The 24,100-nt window shown below is 52.5% G+C and overlaps 1 protein-coding gene across 4 annotated transcripts in view; it reads left to right on the top strand.

Annotated features, from left to right (window-relative positions):
* The window catches only part of GTF2IRD1 (GTF2I repeat domain containing 1), a 67,691-nt gene that overhangs the window by 25,024 nt on the left and 18,567 nt on the right, over nt 1-24,100 (top strand). For all 4 annotated transcript variants that reach the window (XM_074890521.1, XM_074890522.1, XM_074890518.1 and 1 more), the window contains exons 3-16: nt 14-155; nt 3,050-3,196; nt 6,675-6,858; nt 7,936-8,246; nt 8,664-8,753; nt 9,687-9,770; nt 10,744-10,927; nt 12,189-12,214; nt 14,699-14,819; nt 19,115-19,152; nt 20,246-20,326; nt 22,101-22,190; nt 22,704-22,763; nt 23,214-23,279. In XM_074890521.1, coding sequence (XP_074746622.1) covers nt 14-155; nt 3,050-3,196; nt 6,675-6,858; nt 7,936-8,246; nt 8,664-8,753; nt 9,687-9,770; nt 10,744-10,927; nt 12,189-12,214; nt 14,699-14,819; nt 19,115-19,152; nt 20,246-20,326; nt 22,101-22,190; nt 22,704-22,763; nt 23,214-23,279 — 1,624 coding nt within the window. The remainder of the gene's footprint in view (nt 1-13; nt 156-3,049; nt 3,197-6,674; nt 6,859-7,935; nt 8,247-8,663; nt 8,754-9,686; nt 9,771-10,743; nt 10,928-12,188; nt 12,215-14,698; nt 14,820-19,114; nt 19,153-20,245; nt 20,327-22,100; nt 22,191-22,703; nt 22,764-23,213; nt 23,280-24,100) is intronic.

Below are 24,100 nucleotides of genomic sequence, written 5' to 3'. Positions count from 1 at the left end.
TGCCTCCCCGCAGTGCTCGGCGCTCTCCAAGCTGAACGCGGAGGTGGCCTGCATCGCCGTGCACGAGGAGAGCGCCTTCGTGGTGGGCACCGAGAAGGGACGGGTCTTCCTCAGCGCCCGCAAGGAGCTGCAAGCCGACTTCCAGAAGTTTTGCAGTGAGTATCCCTGCCAGCGTGGTCTTCCCCTGCGCCGAGCTTGGCTGTGCCAGCTGGGACCTGGAGGGGCTGGGATTTGGAGGGCACGATGGCGTGGTCTGTCCATGGGGCTGAGCAGGGTTTAAAGCGATGGAGAAAGTGGGTAGGAGCTGCGGCTGGGTGCAGCCAGAGCCTCTCCTCTCCCGTGGAGGGCACCGTGCGCCCCGGCTCTCCCCTCCAAAAGCATCTCTGGGGTGGCATGGGGCTGGATGGCTGCTCTGCTCCCCCAGTGCTGTCGGCCTGTGGCAACGCTGACGGTGTGCTGGAGTGGCGTTTGAGGACTTAGCAGAAATAGTTTGTCTTAGTGGTCCCCCAGGAGCAGAGAGGCTTTCTTGGGCTAAGGCTTTTTTTCCGAGTCTTGGAAAGACAGGGGTGGATTTGGGAGCTGGGAGTGTTGGTTGTGGAGCTGCTTATTTTTTTGAGAGGCTAACAGTGGTGAAAGGATGCCTTGAGCAGGTGCTATGGTCCCCCCAGTCTCAGATCAAGGTCACCAGGTATCGCAGGGACGTGTGTGACTGGCAGCAGCCCTGTGTATGGTGAGGCTGGCACCCAGCCCTCGGTCCCAGCTCCATGCCTCTCCCTGAAAACAGCCTGGGAGCTGAGGGGAAGGTGGGAGCCATGCTGTGAATGGGGACCTGCATTTCTCGGACGGCATCATCCCTGGAGCACCAACCGCCGCTTTCCCCACTCCGTGCAGGAGCTGGGATGGGATCTGGCTTGGTGGTGCTGGTGAGACTTGGATCTACTCACACACACTGCCCATGGTGGGATGTCGGTGGAGAGAAATGACCCGGCTGTGTGTGCACATGCATGGTGTTGATGGAAACCATATTGGTGCTTAATCCGTTGGAGAGATTGCTCAGGAAGGGTTCGCTCTAGTGAAAACATGAGCGCTGTAAAGCTGCCAGGGTCGCTGTCTGCTCGGGTTATTTGCTGCACGTGTGCGGGGTGAGCCGGCACAGCTTTGCAGGAGCGGCTCCCTGCCAAGGCTCCCTCTGCCCCTCCGTCCTGCCTGCCGTGGGCAGCTGCCTGTTGCCTCCACCACGCCACTCGCGCTGGGGAGAGCTGCTCTTAGTTATCCCCCGCTTTGGTGCATTGCATTTTGCAGGACAGGAGGCATTTTGGGGATGTTTCCTGTGTTCACAGGTGACCCTGCCTCTCCTTCCCACCAGCCATGAGAGGCAGGGAGGTACCTGAGCAGTGAACAGCAGCTGGGTGGCCAACGGGAGGGAGCTCCCTCTTACATATTAAGTGCCAACTGTGTCTCCCTAGAGCTCACAGTATTGATGACCATCTGCAAATCTCACTTTTAGAAATATATATATGTACCTCCTGGCCAGTGACCTACTGCTGTGCTGGTGCAAGGAGCCCAACATTAGATCCTGATTCTCCTCTCCTTTGGTTTCATTTACACCTTTGTCAAAATGAAATAATCATGTCTGGTTGAAAGCACAAAATCTTGACAATGGGGTCTGGGCGAAGCAGCTGATGCTGGAGACAGGGTGAAACGTGATAACTCTGTCTTGAATTATAAATGGCCCAGGCTCAACTCTGCTCCATAAAGCTCTTACAACTGGCACGCAGTGGAAAGCATCCCTGAAAGTGCCTCTGATTTATGGTCTAGCTGCCCCCTTAGAAAGGATCTGAAATAATCTAAAGCAGACATCGCTGGGAGATGTAAGAAGCCTCTTATCTCTCTGGGTGCGCAGACCTTGCTTAAACACCCTCCTTTATCGGAACCTCTGGCTCAGCCTTTCCTGGTGCTTGGGGGGACTTGACAGTGATCAGGATTAATGTCAACTGAGGAGAGTTAGCGCCCAGCCACGAGGGAGAGTCAGTCGTAGGAGGGTGTGAATGTAGATGCATTTCACCACCTTGGTAAAACACCCCAAAAAAGTTTTCCCCGTGCCGTGGGAGGCACATGGAGCTTGCCAGGGGTTGGGTCGTGGTGGGTGGCTGTCCCCTCCCTTTCTTATGCCTAGTTCTGTGGGTACCCCAGGTGGCTCTCACCCCCATCCCAGTGATGTCCCAGCCACGGGCTGTTTTCACATGAGGGATCCACGAGCTTCTCCTCGAGCAACCAGGCAGCATCCAGGGCCGATCACTGGCAGGATCCTGTCAAGGATGATGAAGGAATTAGTCCTTTGCCACCGAAAATCCCTTGCGAATCGCTTTGGATAGAACAGCAATAATGCACTTGTAGTGTTTAATTTTTTGTGTGTTCAGAGACGCAAGGAAGTCATTGCCAAAGATATGCTTTATTTGAGGTTTAATGGGGGAAATTAGCAGGAAATAGCTGGTATTACTGAGCTACGTGACGCTGAAGGGTAAAAAAGCCTCCAAGAAAGGCGGATTTTCTTTTCCTGAGAGATTGAAGGCTAAGCAGATTGAAACCAGAGAAAAGAAATGCGCTGCCCAATTAATCACAACAGTTTCAGTGCAGTTGAGTGGGTAAAACCAGGGAAGGGGGGGCATGCACAGGATGACTGACCCAGCTCCTGGCTGTGCTGCTAGCACCACTGCCTGTGCCAGCACCTTCCCCTGCACGCTGGGGGCTGCCAGGAGCCGTGGCCCCATCCGAGCTGGGGGCTGGGGTGGGTGGGAGACCCGAGGCACCTGCCTACCCAGCCAGAGGACTTTGCTGATGCTGTGGGGGCAGCGAGGGGCTCAGCGCTCATGGGATCCTCATCTTGCCTGGGGTTTGGTGGGCAGGGATGCATTCAGCCCTGGCTGAAGTTGGTGTCAACTGGCTGACAGGGTCGATCGCTTCGCAGCCGCTTGAAAGTGCGTGTGGCATCGCCCATGAACCCTCTTCTCACCACAGCATCTCCTGTTTTCTCCTCTCCTCCCCGCAGGAGTCCAGCAGAGAAAAGAGCAGGACACGGAGGCGCAGAAGAAGGCAAAGGAGTGCGGGCGAAGCATGCTCAGGGTCTCCCCGGACCAGGGATCAGACGTGTACCTCCTCAGGAAGATGGTAGAGGAAGTGTTTGATGTGCTTTATAGTAAGAACCTTCACGCTTCCATTTGGGGATTTGGATTGCCCCTGGGGCTCGCTGAGCTGCCCGGCACCGCTGCCGGATGCAGCTTTTGGCCCCAGCCTGGCTCTCCAGCGAGGGAGCAGGCGCCTGGCAGGGGCGGTGTGGCGGGACGTGCTCCTGCATAGGGTTAGCGTTGTGTTGAGATGGGATCTGGCCCCTGCTTCTTCACTTTCCAGTGTCCAAAACTGGGCAAAAAAAATCCCGTGTTGAGGGGAGCATTCTCGTGCCCCCAGCCAGGGGAAGCCTCTGCCATGCCCTGAGTGTGATTTTCAAGCGCGCTTTTATCCTTGATGCCATGTCTACAGCACCTCCTTCACAAGTGCTGTGTCGGGGCTCTGCAGAGACTCTCTCACCCCTTTCCCTGGCAAGTCTATTTAAAAGGAAAAAAGATGATTTTTCTAGCAGGCAGCCCTGCAGCCCCGGCTCCGAGAGACGAGCTGGTGCTGTTCCAGCACATGCATCATCCCCAGCAATAAAGCTTCTGCAATTAAAATGTAGATGACCATATGGTTGTTGATATGTAACCCAGTGGGTTGCAGAGCTCCCTCCGGGCCCAATCTGTGGAGGCTCGAGCGGCGGCAGCGCCTGCTTCTCGCTCGGGAGGTCCCTGCTGGAGCCCCCATGGATGCAGCTCCCTGTCACCATTTGGGAAGCTGCCGGGGCCGTGGGGGTCTCCCTGAGCCCAGAGTGCAGGCGTTGGCCCTGTTTGTGTGCTGGGTTTGGGAATGGGCACTCCCACACGATGGGAGGGGGATAATGGGTGCTCCCACCAACTGCCTGGGGCTCGCGTGCAGGATTCACCTTCAGCACCAGCCTCAGCAGCACCTTCCGCAGGCTTCACAGGCAGAAAGGGGAGATGGCATCCCTTCCCCCAGGGACGGACAGTCGCTGAGGTTTTCTGAAACCACTTAAAGGACTTGGAGGCGATATTCCCATTAACAGGGGTAATCAAATCCTCTCACTGCCTTCAAAAGGCTGGGCCCAAGCGGGAAGGAAGGAGCAATTCAGAAGAGCCAAGGGAACGGGGCGGGGAGGGCATTGCAGCGCTTGTTGGATGCCCGCTCCGAGCTGCAGGTCTCATTGTCCTGCTGCTGGGAGCGCGCCAGGCTTTGCAGGCCTCTTGGGAATATGGGAATTATTCCTATGTGACACACCACAAATATATGATTGCATAAAAAAAGCTTGATCAGGATGCATCTGTGTGGGGTGCATGACCCAGGCGGCCCATCCGTCAGCATGAGTTTGTGATGCTCTTTACCTTGTCGAGGTGCAGAGATGTGTGTGGGGACAGACATGGCAGGAGGAGGTTGGGCATCCCTGGGCTGGTGGTTTTGGCCCTGGCACTGGGTGTATTTCTGGCTTTGGATATAATTCTGGCATTGGGTGTAATTCTGCCTTTGCTGCTGATTCAGTCGTTTCGGCTGTTTCCATCCCTGAGCTGCAGTATGGCGAAACCCGCCGGGTGGATGCTCCACTCCTGGCATGCCCACTGGGAAGAGCCTCTCCTGGTTGAGTGGGGAGAAGTACAGCAGGAGATAATAGGTGCCCCAGGGTGATTCTGTTTTCAACACCGAGAGGACTGTCAGAAGTTAACAATTATCTTTCTTACGTTTTGGGGTTTTTTTATCCTTTCAGTCACCTACCATCAACAGCGATGGGAAACAAAAAATCTTAGAAAATGCTCAGTCAAAAAGATCACATATTCCCTCCAGAGCCGGGTAATCTCTGCACCAACAGGATGACTGATTACCGCCGGCTTCTATTAAACAGGCATTAATGATGATTATTGTCTCTCTTTAGCTAAACTGTGAGCCTATCATGGCAGCGCAAGGCTTGGTGAAGGTCACTTTGACAGTAACGCATTTCCCATAAAAATATGTTCTGGGAGTTATTGAGCGTTGGGTTGATAAGGATATGCCGTGGGCATCAGAAGCCTCTCCCCATCACAAAGAGAGATGATGGAGGGAGGTGGAAAGCCACTACAGCTGGCACATCGGGGCAGGGAAACCGTCAGCTTGCTGAAAGTGTACTCGTAGTGTTGTGGTTCAAAGGTTCATTTTGAAACTTCTGCTACTGGCTTAATTAAAACATTATCCATCCCACCTATAAGGAACCTTGATGGCTCATGCAAGTCGCACCTTGTTAGTTATCGTGCGTTCCTTCAAAGAACATGTTGAAGAAATCACTTTTAATAAGGACTTGCTGACAGCGCCACCAGATTTCCAGGGTTTCTGTAAGATCTTTTGGTGTGGGGGGTTTTTTTTTAAAGAAGAGAGAAAAAAGAAAATATTTTAAAGAAAATCAACAATATAAAGTCCCACAGCTATTTAAAGGTCCCGTAATCTCCTCTGCCTCCCCCTCAGCCTGGATACAAAGGTGCAGACACCTTGCCGTGCAGCCAGATGTTCTGCATCTGGACACTGCTTTGCCAGACAGGTCGCATTCCTGCACGGCTGTTTCTTCTGCTTCGTGCTTTCAGCACCAGGTTTATTGGTCGCAGAGACTTGGGTTGGTTTCCAAAGTAATTTTTCCGCAGAGAGCAGCTCAATGGTTTTGGCCATTCCTTGAAACCCTTCAGGAGGAGCTGGTTTTCTGACGGTGTCTTGCCTGGAGAGCACCGTAAGCATCCCCGGTTTGGGCCTGTGGGCTCTTTAGCCAGTTTAGAAAACCTCTGTATAGCTGCGATGCTTGCTGGTCGTCTGCTGCTGCTGGGGAAGGGAAAGCAGTTTTCTCCCAACTCCTTGGGGAGATTTTGGTGTCAGAGGTACAGTGGAGCCAGCCCCGCGTGGTGGGGACACAGGCGAACTCTGTGCCCATCGTGAAGGGGAGTGGGTGAGATTTCTGGGCTGCTGGCGGCGATCGTGCAATCAAAGGTATCAATGCTTGTGCTGCCTGCGAATGGTGGGATGAAGGGAGACTGTTGAGGGTTTTTTTCTTGTCTTTCAAAGTGCATCGAGGCTGCCTAACAGCAACAGCAATCAAAGTACTCTCCATTCTTCCAGGAGGTAAAATAAGAAAACTGACTGAAAATAAGGTTCCCAGAATATCTCAGTAAACATGAGATAAAAATCAGCGCGAGCCCTTCAGCCTCCTTTGTCAGCTCTCGGCTCCCTCCTGGCTCGCCAGCAGCCACATCTCTCGCTGGCACATGTCTGGGAGCTCCTGGAGGGTGCGCTTGTGCCAAGTGACCCCCAACTGAGGATTTTACTGTGCAACCCGAAAGATGAGACATCTGCTTATTGGCTTTTGTGAGCTTTTTATTAATTAGCACTTAGAAAGAGCTTGCAGGTCCTTGTGTGCTAAGTGCAGAGGTAGGAAGTGGTTTTCTTCTCATAATGTTTCCACTGGGATTTCTTGCTCTTGCATTTACTCCTCCAGCCCGGCTTGGCCGTGATCAGGGGCGTGGGGTGTCCATCAGTGTGTAACTCTGCCCCCTCCCCAGGTGAAGCCGTGGGGAAGAGCAGCGTGGTCCCTTTGCCGTACGAGAGGTTCCTGAAAGAGCCAGGCTCGCTGGCAGTGGCTGGCTTGCCGGAGGGGATCAGCTTTAAGAAACCCATGGAGTACGATGTGAAGTCCCTGATGGCCATCTTAGAGCACAGCCACAGCATCCGCTTCAGGCTAAAAAGGTAATTTTGGGGATCCCCAAGGGACAGGAGGGCAGTGAGTCCTTGGGTTGGTGGCTCCTGTAATGCTGGTGGATGACAGAGATTTTGCATGGAGCAGTCAGGAGGGTCCCTCCCATGTCCTGGCTTCTCCCCAGACCCAGAAGCCTGGGTCCAGCCTTGCCAAACCCAGCCTTGCACGGGGGTTCATCAGTGTCAGGTGGCTCAAGACCATTTCAGACTTGTTCCTATAATAAGCGTGTGTAAACGTGTGCATTAACCGCATCGCTTTACGTGTCTCCACCAAAATTTCCGCTGCGGTAGGCTAAGTGCTTTTCTGTCTCCAGAGGGGTTTCCAGTGTAAATGCTGCAAGCTTTTTCCCAGGGTGAAATGGGGTTTTTAACGCCAGACGAGGAGGGAGGTGGGGGACCGCGGTGGGGTGAACTCCCCATTTTGGCCATGTTTTTGCAAGGGGCTCAGTGGTTTTGGGTGCATTTCCTCTGCGTTTGCCTGACTGGCAGCACCTCGGATCTGTTCAGAGAAATGCTGAGCACTACCAAATACCTCCTCTGAAGGCTTGGCACTTCTGGAAAATCAGGCTGAGACAGCTAAAGTAGGACATGCAGAATTTGAGCCGTCTGTGAGCTCGCGGCCGCCTGTCTTGTGAAGCACGTGGGCTTCAGTCTGAAGCTCATCCCTGGGCTGACTGAGGTCCCCCTTGAATGTGCCATGGGTCCTGGGAGCTGGGTCAGGCAACAGAGTCAAGTGGTTATGGTCACACAAATTGTTTTACTCCTTAAACGCGCTGGGCTGTGGAGCTAGGCAGCTTTGTCCTAGCTAATAGAAACACTTTGAACTACTGTAAGACCAATCTGCTCCACTTAATGAAGACTAAAACAGTCCAGGTGCCTGAAGAAGCCTGAAGAGGTTGGGTGATGGCTGAAATTTCTGAAACAGAGTCTGGCAGCCAGCAGTGCAGCATGTCCCACCCTCCCAGGCACGGCTCTCCTTCCCTTTCCACATCCTTGCTTGTCCCTGCTTAGCAGTGCCAGGGGCCCAAAGGAACCTGTTTTTTCCTCCTCTTCCTTCCTTCCCCTCAGGCCAGCAGACGAGCCCAGCCGAGAGCCGAACCCCAGTGTTGAGTTGACTTGTACCTCCCTCGCCTCCAAGGGTGGCCGGGACTCTGGTGCCAACGGCCCCATGGCCAAACCCACCGGCCAGGACACCCCCTCCACTGTCACTGTCACCAACTTCTTATACGGCGTCTCCCTGCCGACCCAGATTGCCGTCGATGTAAAGCAAGAGGTGTCCTCCGGCCTGCCCGGGCCGAACGCGGCTGGCGAGGCGCTGCTGCCCAGGCCCGTGGGAGAGCTGAAGGTGCCTTCCTCACAGGAGTACAGCGACTGTTGTGGTAATAGCCTGGAGTTTGCTCTCAGACGAGGGCCTGGTGTGAAGCCCACTCCCCCAGTGCTGACAGGGGACAGGCCTGGGTGTTTTGGTGGTCCTCAGATGAAAATCAGTGCAAAGTTTGGCCCGTATGGAGATGAGCGGACCCCCCTGCCATGTCGTGCTGCCCCAGCCCTTCCCTGGGTGCCGATGGGGCACACCTCCATTTTTGCCCTGAAACGGCGGGTGCTGCACCACGAGGCTGGAGGGGTAGCCAGGGGGATGGTGGGGGCTCGGTCTGGCCAGGACCCCACTGGATTGTCACAGGCCAGGGTGCGTGGAGGAGAGCTGGTGGGGGACAGCACCCAGGGGCTTGTTTGGGTGCCTGGAGCACCGGTCAGGCTCTCATCAGCCCTTTCTCCTTGTCTCCCCTCTTGTCCAGGACAGAAATCATCGGTCTCTGGAGGTCCCCTGATCCAGAACGTGCACTCGTCCAAGCGCATCCTCTTCTCCATTGTCCACGACAAGACAGGTCTGTGTCCTGCTCCAGCTTTGGGGGTGGCTGGCAGCCCCCTCTTAGGGAAAGGTTTCCCCTTGGCCCCATCTCTCCCCAGCGGTCTCCCAGCCACCTCCATTCTCTGTGGGGACCCGACAGTGCTGGAGGTGCTGCAGCGGGGGATTTTTTCCCTTACTGCAATGTCTCAGCACTGCAGCAAAGACCTTCATCCCTGCTTGGGTCCATCCCCGCCATCTCCACACTGCTTGGTCCTCAAGCGCTGCCAGCCAGCTGAGAAATCCCATCCCCACTTTGTGCACAGGGAACCAAGGCACGGCTTTGGGTGAGGCCGTTTGCCCAAGCTACAAACAGCAAATACCCGCCGAAAGCTTGGCATTATTTCAAAATAACTGAAACCCACTAACCCCGGCGTGATTCTGCATTGGTGCCCAGGGGGATCAGCAATGGGGAGGAGCCTCTGCCATTTCCCCACCTCCACCCCACCCAAGGGAAATGCAACCTAAAAATGCTGATGTGTTTACATCAAAACCCTTGCCTGGAAGCATTAAAAAGAAGAAAAAAATATGGGTGGGAAAGTTGGGAAAGAAAAAGAGATGAAAAATCTCCTCTGTGAAATGACCGTGCCTTTCAAAGGTTCATTTCAGGTTGAGTTTGCTCTGTTCCGGAGGGTCTTTCATTTCAGGGTTGAGAAGTTTTATGGGGTCATTTCTTAGGAATCTGCTTTGCACATGCATGGCTGCAGAGGAGGTTGCTTGGGGCTGGGGCTGGGGCTGGGGAAGCCCAGACCTTATCTGCCAACCTGGCAAAATCTGCTCAGGAAGAGGAAAATCATTATTTTTAAAGCAGCAAAGTCTTGTTCCTGCTTCACGGTGCTTCGCGCGAGAAAAGTGCATCTGCTGTGTACGAACCATATGGAAGTTCCTTATTTCTTATATTTTGTTTTGATAGATAAGTGGGACAGTTTTATAAAAGAAACTGAAGATATCAACACCCTTAGGGAGTGCGTGCAAATTCTGTTTAACAGCAGATATGGTGAGTAGGAGTTAATATCCCATTATGCATCTGCAGCGCTTGTGGTTTGCATATCATTATATAGCAATCATTTTTGTTCCCTAACACAGCAGCAGAAGCCATATGCTAGAGCTCCCTTCTCTTCCTAACACATTTAGCCCAGCAGCTCCCAGTCTCTGGGTGTCTGCTGAAGGTTATGTCAATATTTCCATTTGGAGCCCCCCGCACCGTCGAGGAATTTATAACTGAGCTGTAAAACAGCCCCGGTTTGAAGCGTGGCACACCAGGTCAGAGCGCCCAGGCACTGCTGGCGCTTGCAGGCGAGGGGGAGCAGTGGCATGCGGCCGTTGTAAATTAATGTGGCAGGGGAAGAAAGGAGATTGTCCTTATTGCAGCTGCTTTTTTCCACCTCTATGGCTTATGAGCATCGTTGGCGCTTCCCTTGCCATGGGCAGTGCTTTTGGGTTAGCTCCTGGGTGTTTGGGCAGCTGTAAGCTCAGGAGTTTGCTCAGGAATGGGCTGATGGGCTGGAGGTTGTCGCTTGTACCATCCTCATCAGGCTGTGTAATTCATGAGTTATAGATGGGCTATAAATACGTGCTGTGTAACTCGGGAGTTATATATGGGCTATAGATGAGCTCTGTAACTTATAAACTGTATATGTGCTATGAAACTCGTGAGTTATAGCTCAGCAACCTGCTGCGGTCACAGGGAGGTTGCGGATGGCATGTGGGCCAGCTCATTGGTTTGAGCACTGCTGGGCACGTTTGGGGGTTTTGGAGGACACCTTAGCTGTGCTTGCTGCTGCATTACCTCCCCATTGTCCCATCTCCCATGGGCAAGCTGCTTGCAGGGCTCACCTTCTGGAACAAGCAAAGGAGAAGAGGGAGAAGAGGCGCTCACTCTGCTTGAGTTCAAGCCTTTACACCTTCATTTTACCATCTGTAAAAGGAAAAGCGTGTGTTTAAGTGAAAACCACGTGTTCACCTTTCAGCTGAAGCCTTGGGGTTAGACCACATGGTCCCCGTCCCGTACCGGAAGATTGCCTGCGACCCCGAGGCAGTGGAAATCATCGGCATCCCGGACAAAATACCCTTCAAAAGACCTTGCACCTACGGTGTCCCCAAACTCAAGCGGATACTGGAGGAGAGGCACAACATCCATTTTGTCATCAAAAGGTGGGTGGCGAGGAAGGCAAGGGCGAGTGCATGGCCTCGAGGGGGCCTGGGGATTTAAGCTGTGTTCCCTCCATGCTCACAACATTTGTTTTGACACCCAAAACTCATTTTACCCTTTTTAATGGAAAATTGCTAAACAGCTTTTTTCCCCTCAAAGCTCTGTTTTCCATTGCTCTCTCCCTTTTTGCGAGGATGTTGCAGGGCTGGCCGTACCATGGTCACCCCCGAGCCCCACCACCCTGTTGTAAGTCCCTGCAGACATTGCCAGTGCCACCCTAAGCATTTCAGGTGGTAACGGGACCCTCCGATTGTGGCACGACTCTCTCCAGTGGCATTTGGCGGATGGGAGTGGTGCCTCCGGGTGGGAGGAGGAACGTCCATATTCACCACGCACAGGGATTCCCCTCCACCTTGTTTTGCAATGATCGCTTAAGGAAATCCTATATATATGATGATGAGGATGTATCACCTATGGGCAGGGTGTTGTGTCTTGGTGTCTGCGTTTGCACTGAAGTAGGAGGAGTGGACGCTTTCCCAGTTATCTCTGTGCTGTGCAACCCCTCTTTGCTTCTCTGTCAGGAAAATCTGCTTTATAATATATTTATTTATTCAGTCCCTGCCTAAGCAGCACTTGTCTTGTTCTCCTGCTAGAGGTGTGAAACTACAGTGCAGAAAAACCCTGGCTAAGGCTCCCAAGGGGGCTAAAATCACCAACATCAACAGGACTCAAGCATCCTAAAAGGAATTAGCTTTCCAGATGTCAGCTGGTGGAGGAGTGACTTTGTCCCACATTGCTCAGGCTGTGCTGGGCTGGATTAGGCCCCGGGATGTGGCCCTGAACAGGCTTTGCTCCCATGAGTAAAGTTGCGGGTGGCACCAAAATATGATAATCAGGAGACAGGTGACATCTGATCAGTGGTCTACGTCATGAATAGAAGGTCCAGCAACAGCTACTTCAGTCCCACTGTCTCTTTTGGTAAAGCCAGCCTACAGCAGCCTCATTTAATAAGTTAATTAAATTAAGAGAATGACTTGTAAGCAGATTTAAAGGTGCTTTAGTTAAAAAGCATATGCTGTTAGATTTCTTGGTTGCACAACAGGCTAAAAGGCTTTTTTTTTGCTTAAAAATTCATTCCCTCTTTTTAGAGAATGAATAAAATGACTATTTTGACATGGTTTAATGCTGTTCATTAATAAAACCTAAACTTCAGTCATTAGAAGCACCTATTTCTAATCCCTTTTTTTTTTCCTTTCCTCCTAGGATGTTTGACGAGAGAATTTTCACAGGTATGTTCTCCATGTCCTTTAATTTATTGCCCACAAAATTGAAAGATTATCCAGAGAAGCAGAGTTGAAATAATGTCACCTGTAAGCAGCAGAAGTGCAGGACACGTGCAATTATGCCCAGTGAGGAGAAGCCTTGTCTGTGCCCTACACCCAGGCGTGCCGAGGTTGCCTTCGCCCCTTCAATAGTGTTTTGAAGGTTTAAGCAAGAAATCCCTGATGCGTGAGGCTGGGCTGGCTCCCTGCGCTGGGCTGAGCTGCGGCTTACAGGCAGCACACGGCATGTTTCTGTGCTTTCAGGAGGAAAAAAAATCACTGCTGGGTTCCTCACTGGTAAATTATTCTCTTTTTTTTTGACTGGGAAGTGCTAGCATCATCCAGCCACTGACTGTTTTTAAAGCAACAAAAATCCATTTTTTCAGTGACAGGAGGAGTTTTCTTTGGCTTTTTTTGCTCCATGTTTTTACTCCATTTACCTTGAGATGGAGAAGCCAGACTAAGTGCTTCTTGGCAAATAAAAGGAGACAGGTACTGTCCAACCCAACCCTCACTCCAGCAGCTGCCCCCATTCCACTGCCCTGATATCCACCTGAAATATGGCACTGCACCCGAATTTATCACCACCCAGCCCCGCTCCCAGACCACCTGGGCTTGGCTCGCAAGTAAAGACGTGTTTTGGGGTTGTTGTTGTTTTTTTTCCCCAAGCTGCCAACCCCCCACGCTGGCTTTCCAGACACCAGCTTCTCCTCAGATATCCACCAGCCAAATTAACTCCCATGGCCCCGTGACAGCTCCAGCCCCAAGGGTTCTCCCTGGGGATGACGATGCCAGAGCCACCCAAAGGGACCTCCAGCAGAGCCTGGAGGGGGTCCCACCTCCGTGGGGAGGTTTTCTTTGTCTCCAGCCCCATTAATTACTTTTTTTCTCAAGAAAAATATTTTTTAAGCTCTAACCCACCCCCAAGGGATGGAGCACTGAACTGTGTCTTGGGATGCTTGGATTTTCCTTGCAAATCCATCATGGTTGCACAGTATCTGGGGGGAGGCATCGCATGTTGTCTGTACATCAGCTCAAGAGCTGCTGATGGAAGGCCCTGTGCTACGAGCCCGGGGGTTACATGGCAGGGAGGTACAAGTGGAAATTAGGAGATGAGGAAGCAAACCGATCAGGGCTGGGGCGGATGGCCGTTCCCCCTCCCCTGCCTGGTCCCTGCAGGGCTACCAGAAGCAAAACGCATTAAACCTGGCTTTTTGTGATTCGCGTCAGCACATCTGACTGTGCAAAAAAAAAGCATCTGCTGAGTCAGGAGGTGCCATTTTTGCAAAGACACTATTTTCCGAGTGGAGCTGTATTTTAAATTGCCGACTGCAAAGTATCCCAAAGCTTCCCCATACAGTTTTGCTCACCCTTTAATTAAAATACCCACCACTGGTAGGAAACCTATTTTTGCTACTCCCCTGGGTAGCAGCTTCAGGCAGGCTTCACTGCTGCAAGAGCAAGATTTGGTCCATAGAAAGCACAAATTAAAAGGAGTCTTTTGGACTGTTGGTAGATAAATAGTATCTTTAAGGCTCTATATTGCTTCTGGTCCCATTGCCAGAGCCCTGCCCTTCCTTGCAGGCTGGAGCCGAAAGGAAAAAGGCTTCATGTTCCCACGGATGGGATGTGTTTTGGAAGGGTGGGGATGTCGTGATGGCACTTTGAGACCAGTGAAGGGCCTTTGGCAGCAGCTATTTAACAAGACACCTACGTGATTTCTGCAGCCTCGTGGTGTAATTTCATTCCCTCCTTCCCCCAGCCCTAATCCTTCAGCTCTTTGCTCACCTTCCCTGCCTGACTTTCATTTCCTACCATGCCTTCAGATCACTCTTTTCATCTCCAAGGTCATTGCTGAGGCTTCCTTTCAGCTCCTTTTGGGTTGCTGAGGAACAGAAGGGAGAGAGGAAGTTTTTCATGGTGACAGGATGCTTTTGTCCCCCTCTGCATTGCTGTGGCAGAGATTTCTCCTGCTGCATGCAGGGCTCGGAGCTGCAGGACAGGGCTCCCTGTGGCACTGCTGCTCTGGGCTTTGCCGTGCTGCCGTCCCCTCCCTTGGGACAGGGCTCTCCCCACGCTGGGGCTTGCTCCTGCAGCACTGGTCCATGCCTGGGTTTCTGACCCCAGTCCCTACCTCTTGGCACCCTGTCCTGGCAGCCAGCCCCTTCCAGAGATGCTCCATTCCTAGCAGGGCTTCCCAGCACACACTTAGTTACGCAGAGGTTTAAGTAAAAGTTTTGCTATTATTTTAATGTGCAAACCTGATTAAATCTGTATGCTTCTCTTTGCAAGCAGGTGACACTTGGTAACCTGTCCTCCACCCCCATCCACGTCAGCTCTGAGACTGGAGGGGGGAAAAATGGAGGTGGAAAAGCTGCATCATTGGCATCTCTGGTTGCTAATTCTGGTTTTGCTTTTCCTTCCAAACCCACCGTGCGCACCCGGCACCAGGAAGCAAATTTACCAAAGATCCAACCAAGCTGGAGCCCTCCAGCCCCCCCGGGGAGATCTCCCCCGAGCCGCACCGCGGGGCCGTACTGGACCTGGTGGGGACCTCTCAGGCCAACAGCAGGTAAGTGGCACTCCTGTTCCCTGGCCACCACAAAGTGACATCCCTCAGAGAGTTATTTTGGGGGTGTTAACATGCCCAGCAGGTTATTGCTGTGCTGCTGTAAGGGCATTGCTTTCCTGCCTCCTTAAAAACCCACTGCGATGGTCCAACTAGCCAGCACAGGAGGAGACTGAGCACCCTCATCCTTTTGTTAGCCAAAATAGCAAAGTTTGGAATCATTGATTTTGTAGAAAACTGATGAGATTGGGGCTGTGCCTGGGCAGGCTGGGATTATCTGCAGGATCTCCGGTGTTAAAGCATGGCCTAAGGATTCACTGTCAGCTGGCACTGTAACACAACATCCTGCTAATTAAGCATTACTTGTTTATAAAGCTCACAGGGAGACTAATAGCGGATTAACAGATGTTTTAATAAAGGTGGGGTTATAGAGTTCATCAGGGCAAGAGGCTTTTTATGAGAGTACCTGTTGCTGGTACAAACATGCCACGAGCTAGACTGCTCTGTAACACGCTGGCACGGCCTATGTAGTGTATGGCACTGCTTTCCAACCCATGCTGGGAGATCCAGAAGGTGTTTTCCTCTGTGTAGCCCCAGTTTCCTTCATTTTTGCTTCAGCTGGTCAGAAGCAAGGTAGTATTTAACCCCAACATTTATCTTTAAAATCACTTTAAATGAGAGAAGCAGGGCAGCAGTTCATAGCGGTATAACTGGTGCTCACGGGCGAGGCTGTGCTGCAGGGAAAGGAGCCCTTTCCCAGCTTTGCCCCGCACAGGCGGCTCAGTCACGGATGGGTTTACAAGCAGCAAAATGAACTTTGCTGGGATGTCTGTCTGCACACCCGTGCTGGAGGCCGCCGGCTGCAGGGAGGCTCAGGAGCAGGGCTGTAGGGGTGAGTGCTCCTCAGCCTCTCCAGCACAGAGTCTCGCTGCCCCGTGCTGACACCTTGGTATGGGTCGGTGGCTTCTGCAGGCTGGGTGGGGAGATGGGGTAACTCGCCCCTGTCTCCTCCATGGCGTGTGTCGGGTTCCCCTCCCTCCTCGGCTCTTTGTTGACGTGACCCTGTGACAGGTTGGAGTCTTCCTCTGGTTCTCCCCAGTGCTGTTTCAGGTTTGGCCCCTTGCCACATGCCCTTAAAGCCGTGCTTGCCCTGAGTGGGTGAACCTGCCAGGTCAGCAGCGTTAGAGTGAGCAAGCCTGGTGGTGCACCAAGCACTGAAATCTTGCAGCTTTGGAGGACAGAGACCTCTTGAGCTGCCCAGTCCATGGAGCTGGCATTCATCACCCATCCCTCCGTGCACCTCTAGCTTCAAAGGAGGGTTTGGGGGTGTTTTTACCTCACGGGGTTGGGGTGGCTCTTTCATAACCCTGCTGTCCCACTACTGTGGGACACCACTGTGCCTCCTCCCAGGCTTCGTTTTGCTAAATAGAACAAGCCAAATTCTTCTTGTCCTCTCATCTGCCAGGGACAGGGTGCCAGAAGCACCCATGGGTGTCACTCGTGCCCCATGCTACGCCATGGTGACATTTCCTGCACTTTGCAGAGGCTGGCCCCGCTTCCTTGAACCGTTGGCTGCAAGTGCAATACGAGCCGTGCCACGCTGGAGCTCTGATGCAAGGCAGAGGCAACCACGGGCACGGGAAGGGGGTTAAGATGAGCGGGTTGTCGGGTTGGCCTGCCTGGACCAGGTCTCTGTGGGTGATGTTGGTTTGCTCTGTGCATTGATACTGTACATGGGTTGAAATGGTCGGTGCTCAGCATGCAGGTGTCACCCCCAAAGGACAGCACCCCCAAACGCTGTGCTGGTGAAGCAGAGCCCTGGCAGCATGGCCACTTGCCCGCTCTGCTGGAGGGAGGCTGGCGGCAGCTGCCTTTGGGTGTCCATGCCGGAGCAGGGCTGGCTGAGTCGCTCTGGAACCTTTCAGCAGCAGCAAACTCAGTGCACTGGGTGAGTCAGCCTTTCCAACCATTTAAAATGGGTTGAAGGAATTGCACCCCACAAGTGCCTGTTTCTCTTCCCGATGATGAAGGGACTCCGGATGAGAGCCTCGGCCGGAGACATCTGCGACGGGAACTCAGCTGGGCTGGGTCCCAGCCTGAGGTGCTTCACTGGTGTTATGGGGAACTAAACTCAAACCTCCAGGATCCTCAGCTAGGGCTTAGCCACAAAACCATTCTTCAGGCATTTTTTGCTCTCTGCACCTTGCTGAATCACTCTGTGTCTGGAGGCATTTAGTCTCAGGGGGCAGCAGAGCATCCGCTGTGTGCTGGATGCCAGCGGAAACAGTGATGCTTCAAATACCACTGGCCTCAGAGCACACTGCGGGGCTGAAACCTGGCCTGAGGCTTCTCGTTTTCCCGTTGATTTGTTGACATTTGCAATTAGGACACTTTTCATTTTTGCAACAGAAGATCCCGCTGTGCAGTTAAATTGGTGTGACTGGAAACAAGAAGGTGGTAGGGTGGGATGTTAGGGATGCTGAGCTGGTTTCTGCAAAGCAGTAGGTAGATAACCAGCCACCACATGTCTGTGGGAGTGTGCCGGTGGGCTGGGAGCTGAGGTTTGCCACTGCAGAACTCCGAGGGTGGTCAGAGGCTCGTGGTCCCCATACAGCCCTCCCTGATGCTGCACCGTCCCCATCTCACCTGCTGCACTCCAGCTGTGGGCCAGGTAGGGGTTGCACAGAGCAGTAAAACCCCTTTAGAAGACCCTATGGGGGGAAAACAGTTTTTTTAGGCGTGGTTTGTACCCAGCCAGATTCGGATCACCCTCCCCGTGGTGGTGCTGTGATGTGGACTGCGCTGGGCTGGGCTGACCACCTTCCACCGGTGTAAATCTGGCACAACCTGAAGATCATGCTGGGTTCCCTTTCAGATTTATCCTCGCTGTGTGTATATGCGCCTTGTTCCTGATCTACGCTGTGTGCGTGCAAATTGAATTGGGCCACAGACCCTGAGGTTTGTGTTCACCTCTGGTTACAAAGGGAATCGTGAATCGCAGTGGTGGTGCACAGCTTGCTTTGCCTGTCGCAGGGGTGAACTGAAATCTCCCCAAATCTCCCAATGCATTGATAACACCTGTCTGCAGGAAAATATAGGTGGATATTCAAATCCCACTTTGTTCTTCCTGCAAATGAGGAACCTCTGTTCCCTAGATGGAGCAGAGCATTTCCATAGCAGTGGTCCACCCAGGTCAGAGTCCAGTTCCAGGGAAAGGGCAATGCCAGATAACCCAGGGAGAAGGGCCAGACACTGCAAGGGGTAATACACTCCCTGGGGAGACCCTTCTCCCAAATTTCCCTAGTGAAAGATTGACTTTGACCTGAAGTGGGAGAGTTTAAAACCCTTCCCGAGGCTCCTAGGTAATATATATAGTACTTTCTAGATCAGAGATCCTTTTTACCCATAACACATTTAGGAAGAACATTTCAAGAGCACTTTCTGGATTCCTTCATGTTGTCCCTAGTTTGTTCTGCTGACGCTGCTGAGTGGATTTGGACGAGCACGAAGTGCTTTTGGACACCCCCCCTGAGCCAGCGGGGATGTGGTGCTGGCTCAGAAGGGTTTTCCTTCCCCCTGAAGGATCAGCGTCATGGAGGAGTGTGTTTTCCAGTGCCATTCCTTGGGTGCCTTACTGCCAAAGAGCCGTAGTTGTTCTTGTTTAAGAAACAGAGAAACAGCAAACACATTCTGAGAAAGCAACGTAATCTCATTTGGATGCTGAACACCTCGTGTAAATTCCTGAGCATGCGAAGTTAACTGTAGACGCAAGTTTGGGATAGCGCCCAGTTTTCAAGGGAGAAAAGCTTTGAGCAGAATAAATATTTACCAAATCAATTGACTTTTTTCCTTTCTGCCTATTTGCTTTAGCTCCATGAGTAACCACATTGTAATGATGCTTTATGCACTGCTCTCTGCCGCGAAGGGATGGAGTGAACCAGGTTTCAGGCTTAAAACCCCTCTTGCTTTCAGGAGCTCTCTGCTGCCGTTACATCCATTGGTGTCTAGAGGCAGGGCTGCGATCAGCGGTGGTGCAGGACCAGGGAGGGTCTGGCAGCAGGGCTTATTTTCAGAGAAACCCGCAGACCATGGCTTTCCCTTGCAGCCACGGATGCTGTGCCACCGCTGGGACCATGAGTGCAGTGTCCCAGGGACCCCCCCGCAGCCCTTGCCTGGCATCACAGGGGGCTGCAGTGTTTCTCTCTCCGACCAGGATCAGCCCTACGCACACCGCTGGGTTTTAAGCTCTCTCTGTGATTGCTCCGTGACCAGCTCTCTTGTCTGCCTTTCCCTTCCAGGTCCGAGAAGTGTAGTGTTTCTGAAAGCTGTGAACCAGGTAAGGAATAATTCATTTTCTCTTGCAAAACAGTGATATGGGGAGGGGGGGGCACTAGAGACAGCTGTCTGCAAAGTAACTTGGATGTGTGGCACCAGTTACCTGGTTCTCTAAGGACTTTATCCCCATTTGATAAATGTAGAGATGAAGGGTCTTATCCTGTGACCCTCCAGCTGGCTCCCAAAAGTGTGTAAATTGAAATAATGAGACTTAATCATATGCTTAAATGCAAAGCTAAGGGAAGTCTTTAGTCTCTGAGTTCCCTTCTTCCTGAAAGCCACCACGATCGGGTCACTGAGAAGTCAGTGGTGTCGGTGTTCTGAGCACCACAAATGAGAAGGTAATGATTTTCCCCAGGTTTTAGGGGCTTGGATCCATTGAAACATCACACCAAGCCTCGCTGTCCTGCCCACCCAAGCTGCAAGCTGTGTCTCAGCCCCTTGCAGTGAATCAGTTCCATCCTAAGTGAGGAAATTTTATCTGGAGACGAGGCAGCTGGGCTGAGCACCGCGTGCAGCATCCTCCTGGGGCAGCATCCTCCTGGGGCAGCATCCTCCCAGGGCAGCCTTTGCGGGCCGGCCGGTCCAGCGCAGGCTCCCATCCGTTGAGGTTCAAACCATGCTGAATTTTGCTGGGGTTCAGCTGGTCGTGTTCTGGTGTGATGCGGCTGCAGCCAGCCCTCCCAGAGCATGGGTCTGCAGGGGGCATGTCCCAGGCATGAGTTTGGGAGCATTAAAAATGCCAGGAGTGCCCGCTGGAGACAGTGCCTCCTGCATCCCCACCAACACTTATTGGCAACCCAGTTTGTTTTAAGTGAAGAAACCCAGAAAACGAGCACGTTAATGAGGGCTGGTGGCCAGTTTGAGGGCACCAGCAGCTGTGAGCTGAGCTGTTTGCAGAGGTTTGCCCTTCGGGTACCTCCGTGCCATGGGCTTGATGCCACTGGGCCACTTGGCCAAAGCCTCGTTGCTGCGGGATGCTCAGCTGGCACTGAAGTCGTGGCTGGCCGTGGTTGCCCTGCCTGCGTCGCTGGGCAGACGCAGCATTGCTGGTTCCTGTTGGCGATTTGTCTTTTTTGCTGCCTTTACCGTAGGTACCTCAGGAGAGCTGGGTGGGATCAGGCAGATCAAAATTGAGCCGGACGAGCTGGACATCATCCAGATCACCATGCCAGGTAGGCACTGGGGTACCAGCTGCATGCAGTCACCTCTGCACAGGCAGGGCTCCTGCATCATGTCTTGGCATTTTGCTTTGAGAAGAGGTGTTTGCAGGGTATCTCCCAGCACGGAAGGTCCCCCCATGCCCATGCACTGGTCTGTCTTCCCTGAAAATTGTTTTAAGGGGTATGTCAAGAATGAGCTGGTTTCCTGGGGGCAGTGGAGGGTGTTTTAGGGCTCTTCCCTCTTTCTATCTCCCCTTTGTTGCTTTTCTATCTTGCCTTTCCCCTGGAGAAAGCAATCCTGGTTTGCTGCTTTCCCTCATGTGCTTTCCCTCATGGAGGATCCCAGGTATTGATCATGGGATGCTTTTGATGAGGTCCTTAACTTAGAAAAACAGTCTGGTTATGAAGCGTTCATAAGAACAAATGTAATATTAAGCACATGCTGAAAACGGTTGGAATTCACGGCACTGATGCATTTCCCCACATTTCTGCCTGGAGAGGTCAGTGGCGGTGGGTGATGATGGAGATGAGTGGTTGGGTGCTTGAGGGGCAGCTGAGAGAGTCATTTTCCACTTACCTAACCTGGGCAGTGCAGCACATGGTAGGATGATCCTCGGAGTTTAATGAGTGGATAGTTAGCACTTTGCATTTTCAGTGTGCTTTACAAACATTAATTAATAATCTCACCAGAATGAGGGCAGCAACAGGACTCCCAACGTGCCCGAGGGGGAGCGATGCTGGGGACAGCAGTGACACCCGGCCCCGCTGCACCGGTGTGATCTCTGTTGCACCCAAATTGTAGCAGTCCCCTTAATATGGTGATATTTGGGGAATCACTCCAGAATTATCGTAGAATGGACTTAATGTACAGATAATATAGGAGAAGGAGAAGGAACAAGGTATAGTAGTAGATCAAACATTTTAATTTTCAACTTGGCAGCTAATGGAAGAGAAGAAAGCTAATATGTGGCGAGCTGGTGGTGCATGTGAGGAGGAGGAGGAGGAGGTGTTATCACTTCTCCGGTGTCGGGTAGATCACACTTCAAGTCCAGAGCCCACCTTCTCTTACCTTATTTGAAAATCTAGTTCAATCAGAGGTAGTAAAGCTGAGGGCAGGAAGGAGGATTAGTACAAAAGAGGTGCTCACCTACAGGGAGAAATTGATGAAATTTGGATTATTTATCCTGTGAGGTGATGATTAAGAAGGGACCTGATTGAAGTATTTAAACTAGCTGAAGGTTTATTTAAAGCTAAATTTGGATAGCTCTTTGAGGGTGTTGGAGAGCCCAGCATTAGGGGAGACAGGTTAAACTGAAGAGGGCATACAGATTATGTAAGGGAAACCCAAGAAGGTGTGATTTTGTGGAGGAAGGCAGCATTAGAGGAATGGTTTTCCCACGGTGGAGTAGCTAAGTCAAGCGGCATTAAGTTTTTAAGCCAAAATTGAGTGTCTAGATGGAATTAAACCAAGTAAATAATTTTGAACTATTTTTGCTCTTCGCCTTCTGTGGAGGTTAGGAAGAAACGTTTGCTCCTTTTGCTTGGACCGAGAGGTCAGGTGTGTTTCAGGGGTGAGCTCCGGGGTGGGGGCCCAGGGAGGAAGAGGGCAGATGCATCCTCCGGAGCAGCTCCCGGTGTGCGGGGCTGTGGTGTGTGGGGCTCCTGGGAGCTGGGGGGGGCCCCTTCGCTCAGCCCTTCCTGGTGAGCCAACACCCTCTGAACCCTCTTTTGGGGACAGTGCTCCCCAGCATCAAAATAAAAGCTACCTGTGGGGTTTTGTCTGCAGACCGATCGCCTGGTACGGATGAGATGCATGACCCGGTGCCCACGCACATGGCCTCGGAGGAGTCAAACTACATCCTAGAAACAGTAGCAGGTACCAGAAATGAAGTATCAGGAGACTGCGTGGGGGCACAGGAGTTCGTGTGTGTCAGAAATGAGTAAATACCATTTATGAGCCCAAGTGATGGAGTCGGGACGCATTTCCAGAGTCATGGCCTCAATCAGGCCTGCTGGGAGCCCCGATAGACAAACTGGTGGCTTTTCCAGCACTGCTGCTCCTTCCCAGCCCCTCTCCAGCTGTGCTGCAAACCCTGGCTCCTTTGCCTGGCTCACAACTGGGATTTACCGAGGGGTTTGTGCTGGCAGCTTGTGCCGAGTGCTGGGTCCAGCCTCTCCCGGGACGCCCACGCCGCAGGGCAGGCAGACCTCTTGGATGTAGGCAATGGGTTTATTCCGCTTATGCAGCTCCTGGCATGATGCTGCCAGCCCTGAGCTTAGCGAGGGGAGGGAGCAGTTGGGTGGCTGCAGGAGACCCAGAGAACTCCTGCTCATGTCTGGTCTGGTTTTGCTGGTGCTGGCCACCGCTAACCCTCCTCTTTGTTGGCAGGGACAGAGAAGGGGCCCAGTGAGGAGACACGACATGAAGAAAAGCAGATGGAGGGATCAGGTGAGTGTACGGTGAACTCCGAGCATTGCCCATCATTGCAAGTTTTTGGAAAGATGGGTGAACACAGGTGTATTTTGGGTTGGGTTTCGTGGGCTTCCTACGTTATCGGCAAAGCATTCAGCCTCCAAAAAGCTCAGCACAGAAGTGCACTGCCATGTTCCTGGGCACTGTCCTCCCATCTCTTGCCCAGATTTACTTTTTTTTCCCCTATTTTTTTTCCTCCTTGCTGCTAGCACAGCTCTGTGCCAGCTTCATCGCTGCTCTTCCTCGCTTGGGGATGAGCTTGGAGGCAGTTGCCAGAGGACTGGCGCTGATCTGGGAGGCATGAAGAGCGCGCGGCCAGCTCTGCCGGCGGTCAGGGGCTGCTCACCCACGGTGTGCGTTGCTTGCCCCAGAGGCAGCTGGTTTCTCAGAGCATTTCTCTCTTTTTTTTTTTTTTCTTTTTTGCAGATGGTATAGGGGACGTTTTAAGTCATTTGAGGAAACAAGTTGAAATTTTGTTCAACACGAGATACGGTAAGATGGTCATTAACACATGTTCATCATGCCGAGTACCAGCCTCTGCCGCGGGGAGCTCCTAATTGCTCAGAAATGTCACCTACCATTTCCAAACCAGCAGCTGAGTAAAGGTGCAATCTAATTTGTTCATTTGCTGTCTGCTGGGCTTACAAATGCATTTGAAGTCTCCCCAGGCCTTGTTACTGCAGCTCTTCCCCTTGGTTTCCTCGATGCTGTTGCACTGACTGCAGCCCAGGAATTGCCACCGTGACCTTCCGCCTTCCTGTGGAGAGGGGGTTTTCCACCCGAGGTGGTCATGGCGTAGCTTAGGAAGGCTGGTGGGACCCTGGTGTCAGGGGCTGGCACTCGGCATGCTCTGCTCACCCCTTTTTAGAAAGATTATTTAACCCAGAAAAAATACAAGTGAGGTCACTCATGCATTTTGAGAGCTGGCAGAAAGTTTTTGCCACTGACAGGACAATAAGATGTAGCTCTGCCTGGTGGTCCCCCAAATTTTGGGGGCAGAGCTGAGCTGCGGCCCCTGGGCTGGGAGAACCCACCATGACCAGGGAAGGGAGAAGGGCTGGGATGCTCTCGGGCAGGGTTGGGTGCTGGGATGCAGCTGGAATGGCCATCGGAGCGATGGGCCTCGATGCACCCTATGCTTTAGTAACAGAATGGGAGTCCTTGCCCACGCTCATGGGATTTTGTCCTGCTTTTTTTACCTCTGGCCAAAGAGTGCTGCTTGTCACTGGCTGTTCGGTTGCTTTTTGGTGATATTTAGCAGAGCAAGGGGAGCCCTCGCCGCGCCGGGCTCCACAGGCTGGCAGGGCTCCCCC

This window comes from Strix uralensis, chromosome 20, assembly GCF_047716275.1.
Source record: "Strix uralensis isolate ZFMK-TIS-50842 chromosome 20, bStrUra1, whole genome shotgun sequence".
NCBI lineage: Eukaryota > Metazoa > Chordata > Aves > Strigiformes > Strigidae > Strix > Strix uralensis.
This window is presented reverse-complemented; position numbering and strand designations above follow the sequence as displayed.